Source organism: Austrofundulus limnaeus, unplaced genomic scaffold (genome assembly GCF_001266775.1).
Source record: "Austrofundulus limnaeus strain Quisiro unplaced genomic scaffold, Austrofundulus_limnaeus-1.0 Scaffold28, whole genome shotgun sequence".
NCBI lineage: Eukaryota > Metazoa > Chordata > Actinopteri > Cyprinodontiformes > Rivulidae > Austrofundulus > Austrofundulus limnaeus.
In genome coordinates, this window is record NW_013952430.1 from 1,770,423 (window position 1) to 1,791,324 (window position 20,902).

Genomic DNA, 20,902 nt, shown 5'->3' on the forward strand with positions numbered 1-20,902 from the left:
GCTCTACTCTGAGTCCCTCCCAGATGACCGAGCTTCGCACCCTATCCCTAAGGGAGAACCCAGCCACCCTGCAGAGAAAACCCATTTCGGCCGCTTGTATCCGGGACCTCGTTCTTTCGGTCATGACCCAAAGCTCATGACCATAGATGAGGGTAGGAACGTAGATCGACCAGTAAATCGAGAGCTTCGCTTTCTGACTCAGCTCTCTCTTCACCACAACGGACCGGCACAGCGCCCGCTTTACAGCAGACACTGCGCCAATCTAACCTGTATTACTTCTAAAATCACAATGAGCAACAAGTTGCCTGTAAACGTTGCAACATGTGATGGTATTCATTATGAAACTGTCAATCAAGATATTACAGACTAATCCTAGCCTTGATACAGCCTAACTCCTGCAGTCATGTTCTCTATACTAACAAGGCTACAATCTTTGGCACCAACCACCACCTGACAACCTTTTAACCCCTGCCATCCAATCACTACTAATTTGATACATTATTTTTGCCATCAACATATCTGAAAGTCAAGTTTAATGTTCCTTTAAAATCTGATAAAGCTAATAAATAAGTGTGGATTTATTTGCCAGGAACAGAAAACATTGATCTTCTCACAAAAGTTTATGTGAGCAACCCTGAGCTAAAGGTTTCTTGATTTTTAGGCTTCTATGTGTGTTGCTGACTATCTGCTATGATTACGTTTTGTCTCTTTGTCATTTAAAAATGCTAATATTTCCAAGCTTGTCTGTCTTTCCAAACATTAGTCTGTGAGAAGAGAGAGGATGTGAACTCTGGTGCAGATTATATCATTTAACATTTCTTTATAACATAGCATTTAGTTATCTCTCAAAAGGGAAAATGCTTTAACATGCACAGCTGTTTTAATGTTTTTTTGTCTAACTTGAGTGAATAATGTGAAGAATATCAGTGTGTGTAAGTAGAAAGCACAGCTGTGTGATTAAGAAGCATAATTTTGATTTCACGATAAACCATCCACTTATTAGAGTCTGTTCTTATTTATTGGTCAGATAGGAAACCCGACCGTAAGTGACAGGCTTAGGGACTAGGAATTTCTCCAGAAGAGTACATTCAACACAAATTACAAATGGCAGAGGGAAAAAAAAAGAAAAGAAAAAAGCTAACCTCTGTGCCTTTGTTGTTCTGCTTTAATTCTGTTAATCGCCCCAAGGTAAAGATTAGCTGCTCCTGCCAATTTAATTCAGCCTCAAATGATGCTGCTACAAGGTCACTTCTTCTTTTCTTTATCTCTAATTCTTTCTTTTTTGCTCTGCCATCCTTGCCCCCCCCCCCCCCCAATCCCACCTAACTCTCCCCTTCATTTCTCTCTTTTTGTGAGCAGGATTGAGTTGTCATGTAGTTCTAATAGGCAGCGCAGGGAATCATTAGTCCACCTCAGCTCCCTGACTGATGGGTATTTCACTCCAATCATCTGAGTACTGCGCGTGTGTTTGCGGAGGTGTGTGGACGTGTGTGGATAGGAAAAAGAAAAGGAAAAAAAAAAGGTTGGGAGTGCCCGCCCTCCCCTCCAGCACACACATAAACGCGTTTTCTGCCGCCCACCCCACCATCCCCATACCCCGCCCTTATTGTGCGCCTGCTGCTATTGACGGAGTGTCAGAGCTGAGGGGAGATGTCTTAATCAACTTGGACACACTGGGCATTGATTTGACAAGCTGCTGTAATGACCTTCTTGTTTTCGTAAAGGATCACTGTTTATCTGGGCCGCAACTGATGCCTCATCGTCATGGAAACTATTATCACAGATGAATTGGGATGAGGATTGGCCTTTAGATCTCTCCTTTTTTTCTGTCTTTCTTTTTCCTTTCATCACACAAAGAAACAAAATGCGTCTTGCCGCCATAGATATTGATATGGTTTAAGGTGGCCGATGTGTGCTTGATTGAGATGTTTAGCGCTTGAAGAAAAAATAAATATCGGGGGGGGGGGGGGGGKMAAAAGGGAGATGGTGTAATTGGTGTCAACATCTTTCATGTCAATGTTATGGAAATCATTACAGACTGGATGGATTGGTTGAGAAGGCTCGATACCCCCATGGCAGACATTTCATTTACTTGCCTCTCAGCTCTCTTGGCAAATACTTTTTTAAAATGTTATAGCTCATTGATTCAGTAAATGACCCATAATGACATCTAAAACTGGCTTTCTCAATTAGAATATGAGGCTTAAAAAGGTTAAAATACAAATTTGATCATGCCAATTTCGAACATGTCTCGTTACCGCTGACATTTCTAATAAGCTTCCTTTTTGGACCATTTTTTTTAATTAAATGCTCTTTTGGCCTTAAAAATGTTTAAATTTTAAGCACAGCCCTGAATATTTCAGAACCTTGTTCATGTCCAAAAACACTTTTTTTCCTCCTTCGTTTTTACATAAAAGAAAACAGCGAAGTTGGTTTGTAGGGATCTCAGGTTTCGGATGCTGTCAGTTCCTGTCAGAGCCATCGGCAGCAGTCAGCCTCCCTTGAATAAGCCTGCACAGGGGACGATAAATATTATTGGCATTCTGACACCCTCTTGCTGCGACGAAGTGTGTAAAATTGTTAATAAGGGACATGATGGGCCTGCTGCCTGCTGTCCAGGGAATGGAAAAGCTTACTCTTGTTGGCAATTATCTAAATAACCGGATGAGGCGAGTGAGCACAGGTGATTTAAGTCCTCGGCTGAGAGATGGAGAGCTTTGTTTTTGGCGGGGAGGACGTATCGAAAGGTCACTGAGGTCACATGGTAAATGTTGTCCTTGTGCTTTATTCATCTATAAAACTCCTTATAAAATCCATGAAGAGACCCTTCTATGCGCTGTTTGTTAAAATTGCTGAAGACACGATCTATACTGGCCATTTTAACACTTGAAGACCATTCAGCTCCACGTATAACAGTTATCTCAAAAGATAATAGAATAGTTAAGGTAAAGGTTGCTGGTGTGTCAACTTTAAACATGGCTGCTTGTTTACAGAAATCCACCGTTAGCAGTTATATGACCTCTTCCACATGCCTCAATGTGACACAAAGATAAGCCAGCCAGTACTCCTCCCTTTGCATACAGCAGGTAAGTCATTATTTTTAAAGGCACAATATCTCCAAGTTGCAGAAGGACGCTTTGATAGCAGAATAAAGTACATAATCGTAAATGTTTATGCCAGTATTTCTCACTATATGATTACATTTTTATGGCTCGTGCTCTGATATGGCTTGTTTTTCCTGCCACCGCCAGAGAAATGAGACAGGCCCAGAGGTGGCATTTCTCCTCTGCTTTATGGGAAGGGAAGACGCCCGGAGGAGAGTCCTGCTCGCTTTCGTTCGGTAAACACACTGCCAGGCTAAATGGCTGATCAATCAATTTCAGTGGGATCGATCTGCATCAGTTCTGCTTGCATGCACACACCCGGAGCCACTTTATTGTAAATCAATCATTTTGAAAACATCTCACAGAGGGGCCTGTCCTCACTAACAAGCCATCAATTCCAGCTGCCTGTGTAGCAACCCTTATCGGGCCACAAATCAGCAGCCACACAAACATCTGCTCCATTTCCATCGCTTTCTACCAACGCCTCACTCTGTCTTCCGCACCCCCCCCCCCCACAAACACACACACCCAGCCCTGTCTCTGTCCCCACTGCTTGTCGTTTTGATGGTGTGAGTGGCAAGAAGTAGACAGGAGAGGCTGCGAATCTTCCCCACACCACTTAAGATAACCCAAGGGTAATAGTGTTTGCACATTTGAGAGCGAAATGAGGACAAATGCCAGGGTGGGTCATACATTCTCCTTCTGAGCAGCTGTTTGACGTTGGAGTGTGAAATTGCACACTTTAGCTGAGGAGTGTGGAGGAGGAGGGCAGGGCTCGGAGACCTGCAAGGTGTCCACTGTTTTCATTTTTTGTTTTCTGCTGGGATTGCCTGAGAAGCCTTGCTGCAACGTTAGAGCGCCTTGTTCAGGCTGTTTGAAGGATTTTCATAGGATGTCCCACATTAACTTTGACACAGGCACAGCATACCAGATTTCTGGAGTTTTACGATATGCTGTGTTGCATAAAGTTTGAAAACATTTTAACGTTGGCACTGCCTGATAACATGCCTATCGCTCTGCAGAGTTTACTGCTCTAACGTGGAGAAGAGGATTATTTTCTCACTAAATAATTTGCCCATGGAATCACTTTATCTGTTGGCCAAACGGACACGAAGAAGTCAAGCGTCCCGATGTGATCTGCCTTCACTGCAGTGACGTGACACCGTAGCGAGATATCTGACATGATGTCCTCTGCTCATCTGCTCTTAGCATTTCCATAGATATATAGCGCCAGTGTGGACAAAATGTTATTCCCACCCATCACTGTGCATCCTCTCTGACTGACAGCCTGACAGGTGAAAGTGATGGAGCAGCTAATGGCATGTCACCAAAGGTAAATCAAAACTAATGCGGAAACCAATAGAAACGCGGATTAGTGGTGAGATTTGGATGACAAGGTCACCAACCTTGTGATGTGTGCGCTCATGTGTTTGTGTATCTGTTTGTTACCAAAATGTCTCGTGAACCTCTGGACAATTTTAATTACTTAACTTTCAGAAATGATTATTGAATATACAGTATATTTGTGACCCATCAGATCGAAATGAGGATTACCTAAGTCAAATTTGATCAAAAAGATCGCCGCACATTTTCAGATTCCAGCGTTTTGAGCTAAATTTTGATGCTTGATCATCCTGATATCATGAGCATTTCTAGAGATATGGCTTGATTTGTTTTCCTAACCAGGAAAACTCATTAATATTTGGTCTGAATCTTTTTTTAGGCTACTCTAATGAGATTTTTTTGAAATGTAATTTTAAAGAGGAAACCTTAGTATTTGGATATAAAGATTTAGCTAGAACGAAAAAAAAAAACCACATGGGGAAATGTAAGGCTATTCTGCTCAAAACTGTGTTTTTGTAGCTGTGCTCCAAAAAGAGCTTCAATAATTATTTTAGATTATACTTCAGATATTTTGTTTAAACATTAAGGTCTTTATTATGTTTTGATAAAATAGAGTTGTTGCAAATTATTCTACTAAAACACTGGCTTTCTATTTCTTCACATACTGCTTTGATGTAATGGGTCACATTTACAACTCATTGATGTTGGAGTCAACTTATTCGAGATGGCCACCAGTTTGACATTTACAAACAAAAAACTTGACTATGACTATAACTTTGTCAGAATTTTACAAACATTGACTTAAATGTTAAAATAAAAAAACAGTTTGTTACAAAAATATCTCTTGGTCCACCAGAAGGATTTTGTTGAAACTAATCTTAACGCTGTGTTGCTGTCGTTTCTCGTCATAAAATGATCATAATCTGAAACTCAGCAGGTGATTTGCATTTCTTCAACAAATGCTAGGCATTTAATTCCTAATGACATAGGCTGTATGTTTGGGGTTGTCCTTCTGTAAAATAAATATCTGCTTGAATTTCTCAGCACTGAGGACACATTCATCAAAAGAATGTTTGTTTGTTTTTAACCGCAAACCTTCCTATCTGCTGAATAGTACAGATATTTCTTGGTCCCACAAACCAGTTTTTGATTTTGGAAGGAAACAAGGATGATGTATCTTTCAGCCTCTGCACTATAAAGTAAGCAGTCTTGGTCAACCATTGCATCCACAATGTTCAGCTTTGCTCGGTTTTTTTGTGCTTCTTCAGAAAGAGTTTGAACAGCACATCCTGAACTCTCAGTCTGCTTTGAACTTTTTTTTTTACTTGACAGAGACCCTGCTGATGTAACCACTACCTCATGTTTCTGTCAGGGTCAGTCTTGCCGTAATGTTTGTTCTGTGATGTGATGGCTTCCAAAACCTCACTTTGGTAACAGTTTGCCTGCTTACAGCCTGTTTTAAGCCTCCTCCACAGCTGTTTACTGTGTTTCAACATAATTTGAAAATGATGATTGTTAGCACCTGTTTGGCATCACTGCCTGATCACACACCTGACTTTAAACACATAAAAAAATAATAATTATGTGCAAGTTTGCCTATAAGAATTGCTACTGTTGTTGGAGGGTGGTCACACCAAACAGTAATAAGAATTTTCCTCCCAGTTGACAAAGTAGTTAAAAGCTAGCAGTTAAAAATAGCAGAAAATGCCTAAAAGAATGCATGTCAGAATTGTAAAACAAATCCAGCTACAAACACCTTACTTTTGACATAGATGCATCACATATTGTTGGAAAGTAAATTAATAAAATTAGGTTTTCCTCCTGAAATAAAAAGGCAGTTTCAAAGTTTAGAACACAAATACATCCATTTTAATTTGAGAAAATACAAAAAGAAACCATGTACAATCTATGTACAAACGTTTTGTACAAGACAGTATATTTATCAGCAGATTATATTTGACAGAGTCAGGTAGATCAACTCAGCACCATCAAATATGATCTAAAACACGTCCAAACTAGTTACAGTGCTATGTCAAACTCCTGTATGTTATAATGGCAATATGCCAACAAAACTAATCTGTGATAACCGAGAGCAATATCCTGATATCTTTCTGAACTGATAGGTGGGGGAAAAAAGCAACTTTTTTATGAAGAAAATTGCTGAACGCAATTGCAGTGTTGTTAAGACTTGAGACCCACCTCCATTCCCCAAAAGTGTTACAAGTCCTGATTAAAACTAACCTTTACAGAAAAAAAGAAAATACAAAAGTAATTAAAAAACGCACTGTGATATAACAGTAACATGAAACTCATCATAATCTTTGATCTTTTTTTCTTGTGAAAAACAACAGATGCGATGTTCCTGACATGGGCTTCTATTAGCATCTTTCAGTCATTCATATCTTATCCCACTCCACAGCTTCACCTGATAACCTGTTACCAAGCTCACAACAGAGACAATATGTGATGACTGAGGCATCTATGTGCTCCAGTATCCCCCTCGGGCCTTCTGAATGCCACTTGTCGCTTTAGTGGGACTTACTTTTGGGCCCTCCTCTTGACCTCCTGCACTGCCTGGCACTATACTGGCATGGAGGCATTGATGGCTTGGATGTTCTCCATGACAGTACAAGACACTGTTCTCACAGTGGAAACCACTTGGACTCAGCTCTTTTAAAGTGTCTCTGAATGACTGAAGGATGCTTGTTCAACTAAATGCTTCATGGCACGTAAAAAAAAAAAAACCAAAAATCTTTAGAGGTGTAGAATACAAAGATGGAAAACTTTATGAATAAAGAATCAACCTCTCAGTCCAGTGTTGTGACAATGCCAGCCTGAACGAGTTGCACAATGAGGATTCAGGTAAAAAAAAATGCACAGTAATCAAGTATTTAAAAATAAATGATCTAATAATTTGTTTGTGTTGCCAGTTTGAAGTCTTATATCTGAGCAATATGCTTTGTCTTAAAAGTACTGTGTAAACAAATAGGAAGCAGTCGTGACATTTCATAACAACAAGCTGACAAAATGGAATGTAAACCCTGTAATAAAACAAAGTAATGCACAAGAAAACGAAGGATGTTCTCGCTTAAAAACAGTTGCTGAATTGGTGCTACCTTCCATCTTTGTGCTGGTTGTTAAAACAGATTGGACTTTTTTCTTGTGCCACATAAAGTACTTGAATAGTATGATTGTATTCTTACAAGAATCAAAGATCTTTTATTTTTGAAATACAAGTTTGACTTTTTTTTTTCAACAAAACAATCAGTTTGTCGCTTCTGTCTACAATGAGTCATTGTCACTATCAAATATTAGCAATTTCTTATTGTTCAGGCTATCGAGTATGCCATAAACAACTCCAATTGAACAAGTATTTTACTCACATATTTTCTGAAAAGAAATCTATTTGCTACAGTGTGTGACAATGATGTAATCACAGTTCAAAAGTTTACTTCAAGACAATGTGTATGAAGCTTCAGTATAGTTGCACCACACCCAATAAACGGACATTAAAGCTCAGATCATTTTGTTTGAAAAAGAAATGTGATCTATATAATGGACTGAGTTACACAAACATATTTAGCACAAGATAATTCTTTCCATATTCCAAAATGGTTTTCTATTTTCAGTTACTTTTCCCTTACAGTCTACAGAGGAGTTTCGCTGTAATCAACTAACAGTATCTCCATGCTAAAATGTATTTTTTAAACTTTTTTTTAAACTATTATTATTATTTTCTGTGAAAAACACCAGCACACTGTGCTGTGGTGTACACACACTTGTTCCATACTAGTGACCTAATTTAGGTCAAACACATCTAATGAAGGCCAAGTCGGTTCTGGCCTGCACACAGTGGGAGAAACTTCATATGCTTTGAGTCATCGTTACCATTCTGATCTACTTTTTCATTTAGATACAATATTCATCCCCATAAAAAAACACAGTTCTTTACCTTTCCATAGAAATGGTCACAGCTAGGAACGCTTAGTAGTTAATATGCTGTTTAGTACACATTGCATTTGTGCAACTTCACAAGGTTTCAGGTGAACCCAAGTTCATTTCTACAAGCGCTTGAAGCCGAGCTGCCAAGCCGAGGATGGTAGTTTCACAATGCAAGCTAGTCTGAGCTGTATCAGCCCCAAAGATATGCAAACTGTTAATAAGGGGTTTGGGATTTTAAAAAAATCTATTTGTTTTAATACATTGCAAAATAAATTATGATATATTGAAACAGAAAAAAAATGATTTGATATGTTATTTTAATTAAAGATAATCAGTCTTCATCTGCTAAAGTACGTTCTTTAGTATAAAAATAAGTACAAATTGAATATGTTTATGAATATAAAATAATGTTTAAATATATCAATTTAAATTTGTTAGACGTTGGTTTTATCTAAGCTAGATTTGGATCTGTTGGAGCCACAACTGGTGCAAAATGCACCTTTATTGCACACAAGCAAGCGTGAAGAACACAAGTTCAACTTCAGTGTTCCTAATTGCAGTCTGAGGCATTGTTGCATTCCCACCAACTATGTTTAAGCATCCCCCGCCATTAGTGGACTGAACACAGCTGCTTAGCTCCTGAGAATTTTGAGGCATAGGACATCTGGATTGGCGACAGAGAACATCCAAGCGCTTAACTGCCTCTGTGCCAACCCTGTGCCAGGCAGTTGCTCCATTCAAGGGAGGACCCAGTTATGCCCACTTTATGCAATATGTGGCATTCTTCCCTTCCTTAGACAGGAAGTTCCGCTAAAACACAAAGCATTCAGAAGATGCACGACTCTTCTTTGTGATTCCGATTCTGCCGCAGATACAACGGCAACGTGTTCAGGAAGGCAGCTGGTGTTCACGTCAGATCGGCTCAATCATAGTTGGGGAGACTCTTGGTTTCATTTTAAATGAAACTTCATTTATTTTGCAGATCCAAATCTTTTAGACTGCTGTTCGTTTCTACCACAACTCGTTTTTTTTTAGCACTGAGATCCCACATGCCCCCTTCCAAACTGCACCAGCACATACAAACTGGTGAGGTGGGTAGTTTACAGTGACAAGCGCAACACAAGAGGAAAAAAGTGACTGAGATACATACATACACACAGCATGTACATATACACTCCTGAATGCATGAAGGACACATTGTTTTTTTCTTGATCACGTTTTCAGGCCAATTACTCACACTATACAGTGTGCATTATAAAGGGGGTTCAGGCACATAACATGCAAGGTTAATACTGAGCCGAAGTCCCAGTATCAGGGTACTGTATTGCCTTTGCTGAAGCATGAACCTACATTGCACTATTCTCTGAGTTATTGGATTACTGTTTGCAAGGTTTCACAAGCCTGGAATGCTCTCATTTAAACCAATGAAGGCAAATTAGCAAACCTTAAGCAGATGGACAGCAATCAAAACGACATTAGCATCCTTCCACAACCAAGAACCCTTCCTTCTTTCTGTCTTCTTTCCATTGCTTTGTGATCTCCCCAGGGGGAAAAAAGTCATCATGGGCTGCTGACGTTTCCAGTTCTTTAAAAAAAACTTTTCCCAGTTTTAGTGCAAATAGAACAGAAGCTAAAAGAAGATCTGATGTTGATGAACCCAGCTGGTTTTCTGTGACACATCTGGATGGACGTTGGGGAGATGATATGATCAGTTTATAACTGCAACCCTGTCCTCCAATAATCAGCCACTTAATCCATGGAGTCTGGTCTCGTGAAGAGGTGAACTATTGCAAAGAATAACAGGAAGTATCTTTTTTTGTCAACTCTTAAAATAATTCCAAAAAAGTGCTAGGGGAAGGGGCTGTACAGATCTTATATGATTGTCATTATGTACATCTCTATGAATACAGTTATAAATTAAAAAATGTCCAAAGCATGGAAGTAAGAGTTAAGGTATACACACAGGAGGTCCCTTCCTGTCTGGGTTTCCAACTAACCCTTGATTGGAAGAATGAGTGAAGAGAAATGTTGTCTTCAGTGTTCTTGTTGAAACCATCCTCGCTTCTCCTCTGGTGATCTCTGCCCGTGTTTTTAGACAGAGACCACAGATCTCTGGTGAGTTAGCAAGAAAAGCCAGAGTTCAGCATTCATCTTCAACTTCTCTGATTGGTGGAATCAGGCTACTAGTGGATTTGTATTGGTTGACTTGGTTGGCCATGTGAGTGCTCATAGGCTTGATCTGAATGTTCCTTGGGTAGGCATTTTCAGGTTCATCTGTAAACCATTTCTTTTCTAAAAGGAACAAGGCAAGAGAAGGAAAAAAAACAATGAGTTAGCTGGACAAACTTTGGAACATATTATTTACAACCATAGTGCCTCAGTTTAAGTCACTTTAATATCTGAATGGCGTCTTTGTGTTTAGTTTTACATTGTGAGGTCTCAGTTCTGGTGCAATCAAATTAGAAGTCAACTTGAAGTTAAACAGATACTTTCAATGTAACGTTCTATGTGCAGTTGTATAATGTTCAGTCATTTCTATTTTGTTTTATTTCTTTCTAAATAAATTTGGGGAAAAATTGGAAACTAAATTTTGTCATTGTATACTATGTGCGATAACATAGCTCTTTATTTATTTCTTTAATTTTTTTCTTATCTACATTTAAAAGATAGTCTGAATGAAGGTGAAGACTATTCACCATATTCTGCTTATTTGTATCTTTTATATCGATACTGTTATAAAGTTTCAACTCTGTGACAATGCTCCTTTCCAGATTACGTGTTTTAATAGTAAAACACATTCAAACATTTGCCATGGCTATTTCTCATATAAAACCAAATTAGAAAAAGGATATATTATGCCTGTTTTGAAAGTCTTGTGAAATCGCTGAAATAGAAATAGATAAAATGCAGCTATTTATGCATTGACTGAGGTATTTATTTGTGGGTTTTTTGCTGTTTTAGCACGTCTTCTGAGCACTAACAGATTCCACAACATTTATCTTTAAAACTATGGCACTCAAGATGGAAAAAAAAAAAAACAATATCTTTTTTTTCATGTATAATATCCTAGACAGCCATAGTTTAAATTAAACTATCACATGATCTCTATTACTTTGACAGCAGGAATGAGATCTGGCAGAATTAGATATAATTTCTGAGTGAATATCTTTACATTTAAAAAAGGCTGCTAGAACAGTTTCTGAGGAGAGGGAAGCGCTGTGTGCCAACTATCAGAAGTTTGTAAACTGTCTCCCTACTTTTCACGTCTACCAACGCCATTCAATCAGCCGTTTTTTGAGTGAAGTTGTAACATCAAATTTTAACTTTGCTAGGTGGAGCAGACCTTGTGCGTGTGTGTGTGGGGGGGGGAGGTGCACAAGGACTTGCGCGTGTGAAGACATTTGTACGGGGTTGTGTCTGTGCGTGTCAGCAAGCTCAAGGCTGCAGGGCTCTGTGTTAGAGCACAGACATTTGATGTGTAGAATTGTGCCTGAGGTGAAGCAAGATGTCTGCCATCTCTCTCCGGAGTCTGCTGCTGATACGGTGAACTTAGTGATGTCGCCTCTAACCATCATATCAGGTGCACAGGGTTACAAGGAGGGAACTTACAGACTCATATCCCATTTTAATATAAACTTCAAATTGGTCACACCTCCCACTTTCTTGGTGTGACCGATGGCACAGGGCTGGACACACTTTCCTAAAGTTCTGTGAAGAAGTAAGTAATTCGACTGCATCAGGAGGATTTGAATGAGTTTGACCTACATGCAAGTTAAGATGTGGGTTTAAACAGTTGGGAAACTTGTTACTCTGTGCTTTATGCTAGTAAAATAATAGCCTGCTATACTTAAATGGAAGCACAATTGTGACATCTTAAAGTGTGCTACAGTCATCTGAAAGCAATCAAGAGGGAGGCAAAATGCACAAACACACAAACCTCTCACACAATGCAAACCATCTCAAGTAAATCATAAAAAAGGCATGAACAGTAAGAATGTGACACGATTTTTTTTTCAGAGGAAAAGAAAACTCAGATCAAGGAAAGCAACTAAGGTAAAATGCAAAAAGAAATGTGGAGGGGGAGAAGGGTTGTCTCAGCCTCATGCAATGTGGAGATGGGCCTCATCATGGCAAGTAGGAGGGAAGAGCAGCAGCAGACATTTTGCTTTCTAAACAAAAGCAAAACTTAAACTGAGGCATGGTTTGCTTGAAATCTGAAGGACAAAATAAATAAAACAAACTCCCCTTGTCATAACAATATCCTCAGGGGACATAGTTATGATCAGAACCCCGGGTAAGAGTTGCTAAGTCATGCAGAATCGTTAACTTGCATACCTTGGCTCATTCTATTCATCCTTGTTGCACTTCAAAAAGAGAGGTAAGTAATCTACTGTAAGTGAGTAGTATTTACAGTCAACACACACCTGACAAATCACCACCAGTCTATTTAAAGCTGCATATAGTTACTACAGTATTTAAGCGATATAATGCATCTTAATTTTAAGATGTCTTTAGGGTTTCATCCACTGATTTAAAGTTCCTGAGTCCAATCGTAACAAATCTGCATGCTTTTAGGAAAAGTCACAATTTCAAATTTACTTCAGTCTCCCGGCTCAAACATGAACACAAAGTTAAAAAGGGAGATACAACACAAACTTCAAAGCATTAAAATTTACACCGTTAACTGTATAATAAACAGAACATATATTTAGAGTCTACTTAACATGGACATGCAGAAAAATAGAAGCACTACAGATGCCCAACACTGCTTTTGACATATGATTTTATGCGTAGCAGTGTATTAAAAAGCATCGTTTACTTTTTTACCACGGTAGATAAATCACAAGACATTAAATCCATGATCTAGGCACTGATCATGTGCACAAATATCTAACAAACGACAGTTACTTACTTCACAAATACCACAAATTACACACAAACAGCTACACAATAAAACAAAAAGAATGGTAGGCCGAACAGCTAAATGTGTGTTAAGTCTTGATGCCAAATAAGTTCCCAACAACAGTTGTTACGCCACCCAAACCACAGGTTTCATAGCACACAATATCAAGAGTTCATAAGAAACATGTTTGATAAACAAGCCCAGCTGTTACCCATTTACTAATATCCTATTATGATTGCTGTGATGTCGGACAAAGACCACATGCAGATGATTATGAAAACAAAATTAAAAAATTTAAAGAAAAATGGGCATGGACACCGAGCACAAACCACACAGTACACTATAATTATCCTTGCATGTGCCATCACAGTCTGCACACAAATACACACAGCTAAGGACGCAACACATTAGGTGGAAAACCTTCGAACATGCAGACTAATACAACACAGGACATGTAAGTGCACGTACTTCTGTTTGTCACGGGCCTCCCTGCTCTTACTGCTGCGGTTCTGCCGGTTGGAGGCGGGCACAGAGTGCACAGAGGAGCTCTTTTTGCTGGAGGAATGGGAGGAGTGGGAGGAGTGGGATAAGCTCGTCCTGGACTGGCCGGCGTTGTGGTCAAACTGCATGAGGCAGAAGATCAGGTCTGTGGGCACGAGCTCAAACTCGTACGGGGGGTTTGTGATCACGTATCTAGAAAATAAACAGCCGGAAAATGTTACCTCTTATTGCACGACGCTAAAATGTGCGTCACAAGAGCCGACACCGTACCGTTTAGTGCACTGGCTTGGCACGCTGAGATGAGCATCTCGTAGTCTGTAGATTCCAAAACACAGCATGTTGTATGTCTTCAGTGCTTTACAGAATAAATCCCCGTAGCAGCCGCCATCCTGAGGAACAACACAACAAAGGCACCGTCTGCGTGTTAGCTCTTTGTGCTGAACTCACTTAACTGCCTGTAACAAGAAGTTTATGTAAAGTTGTTTGAAAATTCATTTGTTCTGCATCTGCTTTCCTTTCATGTGAATGCCAAACGTTAGCACTGTGTTACAATTTATCCTAAAAAAACAAAACAGAAAAAAGTCTCTTTATTTTAAGTTATGTAGAACAAACACCAACAAAAAGAAAACCCCGTTCAAAGCGTTTTCCGCCTACTAAGGTTTGATTCACATGTAAGCTTGTTCTTCACGTTGGATTAAGGAACAAAGTGAGCAGAGGCGGCCAGAAGGCTGGCCATGCGAAAGTCTGTGCTTTCCACTTTATCATCCACTTACCCCCAAATCAGCGAACGGGCCGTCGTAGAGGGCTAGCTGGGCAACGCGACACCTGTCTCTGTTAGCCAGTGTTTGAGGTGTGCTGTAACCTCCTCTGAGAGCATTCTCCTCAGCCAACAAAGCCTCCAGCTCTGGTGTGGCTCCGCCTGTGACCAGCGTCCGGATTAGCGTGAGGATGTTGTCGTTGAAGTATGTCTGAGGAGGAAACAGATGGGGTTTCTGTTTAAAGACACTCTTGAAGTCGCAAGCAGGATACGGCGTATAATATGTCTCACAATGGGAGCGTGCACTGATTGATTTTCAACCTGGGTGTGCCATGGGATCCCCAGTTTCTCCTATTGTTGCAAACCTGTACATGGAGGAAGTGGAAAAGAGAGCCTTGATGTCCTTTTCAGGGGTGCCACCGAGCCATTGGTTCAGATATGTTGACGACACCTGGGTTAAAATTAAAGGCCAGGAAGTCCAACATTTCACTGATCACATCAACTCTGTGGATGAATATATTAAGTTCACACGAGAGGATGTAAAAATGGCAGGTTGGCATTCCTGGATTGCGATGTCTCTGTTTCGGATGGAGGACGGTTGGAAACTGGCGTGTATCGTAAGCCCACCCACACAGACCAATATTTGCGTTTTGACTCCCACCACCCACTGGAACACAAGTTAGGAGTGATCAGGACTCTGTACCACAGAGCAGACAGTGTCCCTACAAACCCAGGAGCCAGGCAGAAAGAGAAATCACACACACGACAGGCCCTGGAGCAGTGTGGTTATCCTGACTGGGCTTTCCTGAAAGCAGACAGGAAACACAGACAGGATTCCATGCAACCTTCAAGTGAAAATAAAGACCCCAAACCCAGACCCAAACCAGTGGTTATTCCGTATGTTGCGGGTGTTTCGGAGAAACTGAGATGTTTATTTTCTAAACATGATGTCCCAGTAGCTTTCAAACCCCAAAACACACTACGGCAAAGGCTGGTTCACCCCAAAGATCCGGTGCCCCGGCACAAACAGAGCAATGTTGTATATGCTGTGAAGTGCCAGGAGGACTGCGACCAGTTATACATCGGGGAAACAAAGCAGCCACTGTTCAAAAGAATGTCCCAACACAGACGAGCTACGTCTAATGGCCAGAACTCTGCAGTTTTCACTCATTTACAGGCCAGCGGTCACTCTTTCAGAGATGAGGATGTTCTCATTCTTGATAGAGAGGAACGTTGGTTTGAGAGAGGAGTAAAAGAAGCCATTTTTGTGAAGAAAGACCGTCCGTCATTAAACAGAGATGGAGGCCTCCGTTTTCAGTTGTCCCCCTCCTACAGCGCGGCTATTGCCAGTATCACTCCACCCCCTGTTAACAATAAGTGTTAATTAGGTGTCAAAGACAGACATGTGATGTGAGTATCAGTCACATGGAGGCAGGGCTTAAAAGCCTGAATTTGCCTGAAACTCTCAGACTGAAGAAGTCTCTTGGAGGAGAGACGAAACGTTTCATTAGAGAAGAACCCGTCCAGAAGACCTATACAATTTTTTTCTTTTTGATTTTCAACTTGCTCTTTTTAGGTTGTTTATTTTAGCCGTACAGTTAGCAAAGTGTGATATTTCTGGAACCCAGTAATGTCAAGGGTTTATGAGTCAGAAATTCATTTTTCCAATAACTCAGTAAATGTGGTTAAGGTCAGATTTCCCAGCTTTGAACGCAGCATTGCATGGGTAAAAGTCAAAAAAGTCTAATTCACAGGCAAACCCATCTGTGCACTCATGTGTGTGCAAATCTTGTTGCGAGCTTGCTCAAATTTTATTGTGCGCGCTCAAATCTTGCTTGCCTTTATGCATCAATTAAAACAAAAAGGAACAGAAAAAACTAATATCAGTGCTATTTGTTTCATGGTAAACACAAAAGTACAACGTCTGCCTTCTCCTTCTGAGGCAACATTTTGACTAAGCTCCTTGGGTGTCACGTTCTCTTGTCCTTCAAGCTGTTCAGGGCCCGCTTTTTCCTGGTGCAAAGACAGCCGATGTCACTCGGCAGCCGGGCCAGAATGGCAGCGCCTCTCTCTGGGCCCCTGACAGGCCTGCAGAGCCTCATGATGGATGAGCAGTGTCCATTAGCTGGCTTCACCCCTGACCGGCGCTAGACTACAGCTGACGCCTGCTCTGCTCCCCGCGCAGCTCAGCGCTGCATGCCCCTCTAACCTCTCATTCAAGTAGAGGACTGAAGGAATTAAGACATCACACCAACAAAGGAAAAAAATACAGTTGGCCATGAGATGGGGGTTGAGGAATGAATTATAGAATATTTTCCCCTTTATTCCCCTTTAGCTCATCTTCACTGAAGTGATGACATTGTAAAAGGATGAAACACAGTCTTTGGCCTGTTAAAGCCTAGATTGTGTCATTACCATTATTCTAACCTTCAACGTTTACTCAATTTAAAGATCTAAGAAAGTCTCTTGAAAGTTATAGTACTGAAGGATCTGTGTCATTAGGCACACAAAATCAGTGTATTGTCATTTTATTTAACTATCTGTACTTAAATGTCAAAATATTGTATCTACCAAAATATGTTAATGTGGGATCCAAACAAGCATTTTTATTGAAGTGGCAAGGTTTCTAATGTTTGTGATTTTATTTGACTTTCAAGGATAAAATCACGTCATTATCATCAAGCAGCCAAATTGGCAGGACAGAAAATTAAACAATTTGCAATTAAATAACCGTGTCTGATTTTGTTTAAAATTGCTGCCAGGTAATGAAAATTTAAAAAAATAATGCCGTGACATGTTAGACTTTTTTTCCCCCCCAACACAAGTTCGTAGTCAGTTCAAAACCTTACCGCACTCATCAGGGAGTCGAGTACACTGACAGCAAAGGCTGTGCCGCAGGCGAAGGGTTGAGTGAGGTACAGCTCCGTGTCTGGATCATCGTCATCGTCTTGGTCCAGGAACTGAACGTTTGAGTCATTCACTGAAAGGGGGGTGGGGGTCGGGGGTTGAGACACAGCGGAGTTAGAGAGGGCCATTGCAGAGGTAATGCATATACACTGCCACACCTGACAGCTTAGAAACATACCATGTTTGTGCTTGGTTTGAGCTGTATTTTAAAATATGTGAATTTATTATAATTATACAATAAGAAAGTATTTTATAAGGACTTGTCTTACTGTAAAACATCTATACAAATAGTTTCCTTCTCCACATTATTGACTTTTAATTTAAATAGCTTAAGCAATGTTGTATGAAGTCCCAATGCAGACAAAGTTAAACTTAATATTTTATTTATATTTAACATTTTTGTTCATGAGTGTTTTCCAACTGATGTTTTTTTTTTATTTACTTAATCTTTGAAATCACAGTAACTGTAAAAAAAAAAAAAAAGAAAAACATGCAGGATGTATTCACACAGTTACAGGAACATTTTCTTTATGCACACAAAATAGTAACCATTGCAGAAGTCCCCTGTTTTAAAACCTCTGTAGCACTGAGACTTGCTTACAATAATACATTTAAATTAAACATACTGTACATTATTTGATGCGTCACAAATGAACATACTGCAGTTATTAGACTTCAAAAATGGCTACTATAATGAGAGCATCATGCACTTACAAACTCATGCTTTGATTTCCAGAGGTTTTTTTTTCATAATGTGTATAAATCATTACTGTAGGAAAAAAATGGTTTTACCTGTGTCCTGAAAATCAAATTAAATCACAATTTAACACCAAAATTAACAATGCATGTTGTCTTACATGGCATACTGTGAAACCCCACAATCAAAGAAAGAAAAAAAAAGATAATTTCATCATATTTAGCAGCAATGGGCAAAAAATATTGGAAATACAAAAAAAAATTACTCAAGTCTGTGACCAGTGTAAAGCCCACACGTCACAGATAATATAAAGAGAAGAAACATGGAAAAATGTCCTCAAAAGTTTTATTAATTTTTATTTATTTATTTATTTATTTATTTATTTATTTATTTATTTATTTTAGGTGGCGGGGTTATTGCAGCACTCCAGGGAGCTGTAGAAGAGAAATGCCAGTCCTAGAGACAAGGGCCTGATGCAAACGGGCCTCAGCCTAAGGAGTGAAGAGTGGGGGCGAAGGAGAAAGTGGGGTGCTTTTGAGCGTGCAAGTGTTTTTTTTTTTTTTTTTTGGAGGAGCCGAGGAGGAAGGGCGAGGTGCTGAGGAGCGTGTTGCTTTGAAAACAGCCACAAGGACAGACTGAGGGTGATCAAAGGCCTAGTGATGCTCTGCAAATGCAGAAAAGAAAAAAAGAAATAAGAAAACAAAATAAAAATCATTTAAAAAGAAAAAAATAGTGGTGGGGGGCTGCATCAAGACAGTCCATTTCAACCAGAATGACAAATAAAATTGTGCTCAAAGTAAAGCCATGGGAGCAGCGAGGGCCTTGACTGCAGCCAGATAAATCGAGACAAGCTGATGAGGAGCTGAGCGGAGCAGTGGAGTGAGGGAACCGACGGCAGCAGAGGACAAAGGCTCGGCTTACCCAGCTCTGTTATCATTTGTATGTTGGTTCCACTTTTTTTTTCCTGACTGAGTGGAACCAGTGGCAGTAGTTTGCCAGGTTTAGCTAATGGTGACGAGACTGTGCAGAGAGTGGGGAGAGGGGACAAAAGGTGTTGTCATTATATACAGTTTCAGAGGGCCTTCTGAAATGCTCGCATCGACTCCGGGATTGCTCTGAAACGCTCATGGTTGTCCGGTGTCTAAACATAAAGCACTGCGGATTAAAGCGTAGCTGCGTCACAGCGGTAACCAATTACAACCGCAATAAACTGTGTCACGGTAAGACAGTGCGAGGGATAAACAAGGTTCTATTCAAAATCCATGCAAAAAAAACTAAATCAATCATGCAACGCTGGTGAGGAGTGCTTTTTACATTTCATCTTGGCAAGAGTCTCTTGCTGGCACTTTAACCCAAACTTATGACATTGTAATTACAGTATATGGTACCAGTGTGACATGCAGCCACTCTCCTCTGCGTGTTTTTACTCTTTCCTTTTCTGCAGGACAATGTTATCACATCTGGTATAGCTTCTCTGTGAAACTGGCTAGCAGACAGCATGCGAAGCCACCACACCGGTGCTACAACCGTTTGTGTCTTGGACAATGACTCCAACTGTTATTTTTTGACGATTATGTATGTGGTCAGCAGCGTAATGGGAGAGTCACCATTCAGGTAATGGCTGGCTCGAGCGCAACTAACATTAGGTGGCTCTTTTTTCATTCTGGCCTTTCCTTAGCTGGCCTCATGCTCCATTGCTCCCTAATTGGGTCAGGGGAGACAAAGTAGCTGGTCTCTGGTGCTTTACAAGGCCCCTCAGAGATCTGAAAGTTTCATGAGTCCCCATCACCACTGGGAATACAACCAGTGACATTGTTATTAATAAATGGACCTATTTTGCAACCAAGGCACTTTTTTTCCCCTTCTCCCCTTTCTCCCTCTCTTGCCATCACCATTGGGCTGAGTTTCTTTTATCCATTAGTGGACAAATTGCAGGAGATGGAGCTTTTGTCCTAAAAGTGCCTGTCTGACATCTTCAAATTGACTCATCACTTGACAACAACTTGTCAGATAAGAACTTGAAGTGGCCAAAGCTACCAATGTCAAGAAATGGAACAAGAATCCACATCAGAGTGGAAGTTTTTGGTAGCTGAAAGAGGTCTTGGATTACCAGAGCTGTTTATTGGTGTCTGAAAATGAACTACGAGTTGGTTACAGGGTATGGCATACAGGGTTTGCTTGGGGAGGTGGGTGGAAACAGTTTTACCTAGTTCAGTGATGATGGGGATGTTGGATCCGGTGGTTACCGATGCCTGACGAACAAAGCCATGCACTGGACTGCTGTCTGGAGATGTCCTGTCCATTCCTGGAGGTGTGAAACCTGAAGCCAGCAAGATAACAGATAAATACAGTATGACACAATCAAATAAAACATAATAATAATGAAGCCGTGTTCCAAAATACTCTTTAACATTTACTGAAAAGCAAACTGTGTAAGACATGTAAAGACTGTTATAAACCTTACATTAACTGAAAATAGATCATACTGTATTTACATTGAGAATTTTTTTTTAGATTTTTGCATACAGTGTACTTGTTTAAGTTATATTTTTCTGTAGCAATTCTGTTTAAGCTTCACAATATGTTTTTAAGCCCATTTTTCATTTATTTAAATACCACCATGGCCTGTATGCACGCTCACCACGCAAGATTCCACTGCTGAAGAAACAGCATGTTGAAGCTCCTTTAAAGTTTGCTGCACAACATTTAAACAAGCCTGTGAAATACTGGAATATAGTCTGGTCAGA

At 40.1% G+C, this 20,902-nt stretch overlaps 2 protein-coding genes across 32 annotated transcripts in view; one reads left to right on the plus strand and one right to left on the minus strand.

Annotated features, from left to right (window-relative positions):
* lrmda (leucine rich melanocyte differentiation associated) overlaps positions 1-20,902 on the plus strand; it is a 316,113-nt gene that overhangs the window by 279,594 nt on the left and 15,617 nt on the right. The gene's annotated exons all lie outside the window — the stretch shown is intronic.
* The window catches only part of kcnma1a (potassium large conductance calcium-activated channel, subfamily M, alpha member 1a), a 178,949-nt gene continuing 164,341 nt past the window's right edge, over positions 6,295-20,902 (minus strand). For 26 of the 31 annotated variants that reach the window (XM_014005060.1, XM_014005059.1, XM_014005089.1 and 23 more), the window contains 7 exons: positions 20,362-20,475; positions 17,401-17,531; positions 14,568-14,762; positions 14,065-14,183; positions 13,762-13,986; positions 12,726-12,754; positions 6,295-10,682 (listed from right to left, as the gene is read on the minus strand). In XM_014005060.1, the coding sequence (XP_013860514.1) occupies positions 10,531-10,682; positions 12,726-12,754; positions 13,762-13,986; positions 14,065-14,183; positions 14,568-14,762; positions 17,401-17,531; positions 20,362-20,475 (965 nt within the window). In that variant the 3' untranslated portion in view covers positions 6,295-10,530. Of the gene's footprint in view, positions 10,683-12,725; positions 12,755-13,761; positions 13,987-14,064; positions 14,184-14,567; positions 14,763-17,400; positions 17,532-19,076; positions 19,161-20,361; positions 20,476-20,902 lie in introns of all 31 variants that reach the window. The other 5 variants (XM_014005082.1, XM_014005079.1, XM_014005078.1 and 2 more) reach the window with 2 other exon arrangements.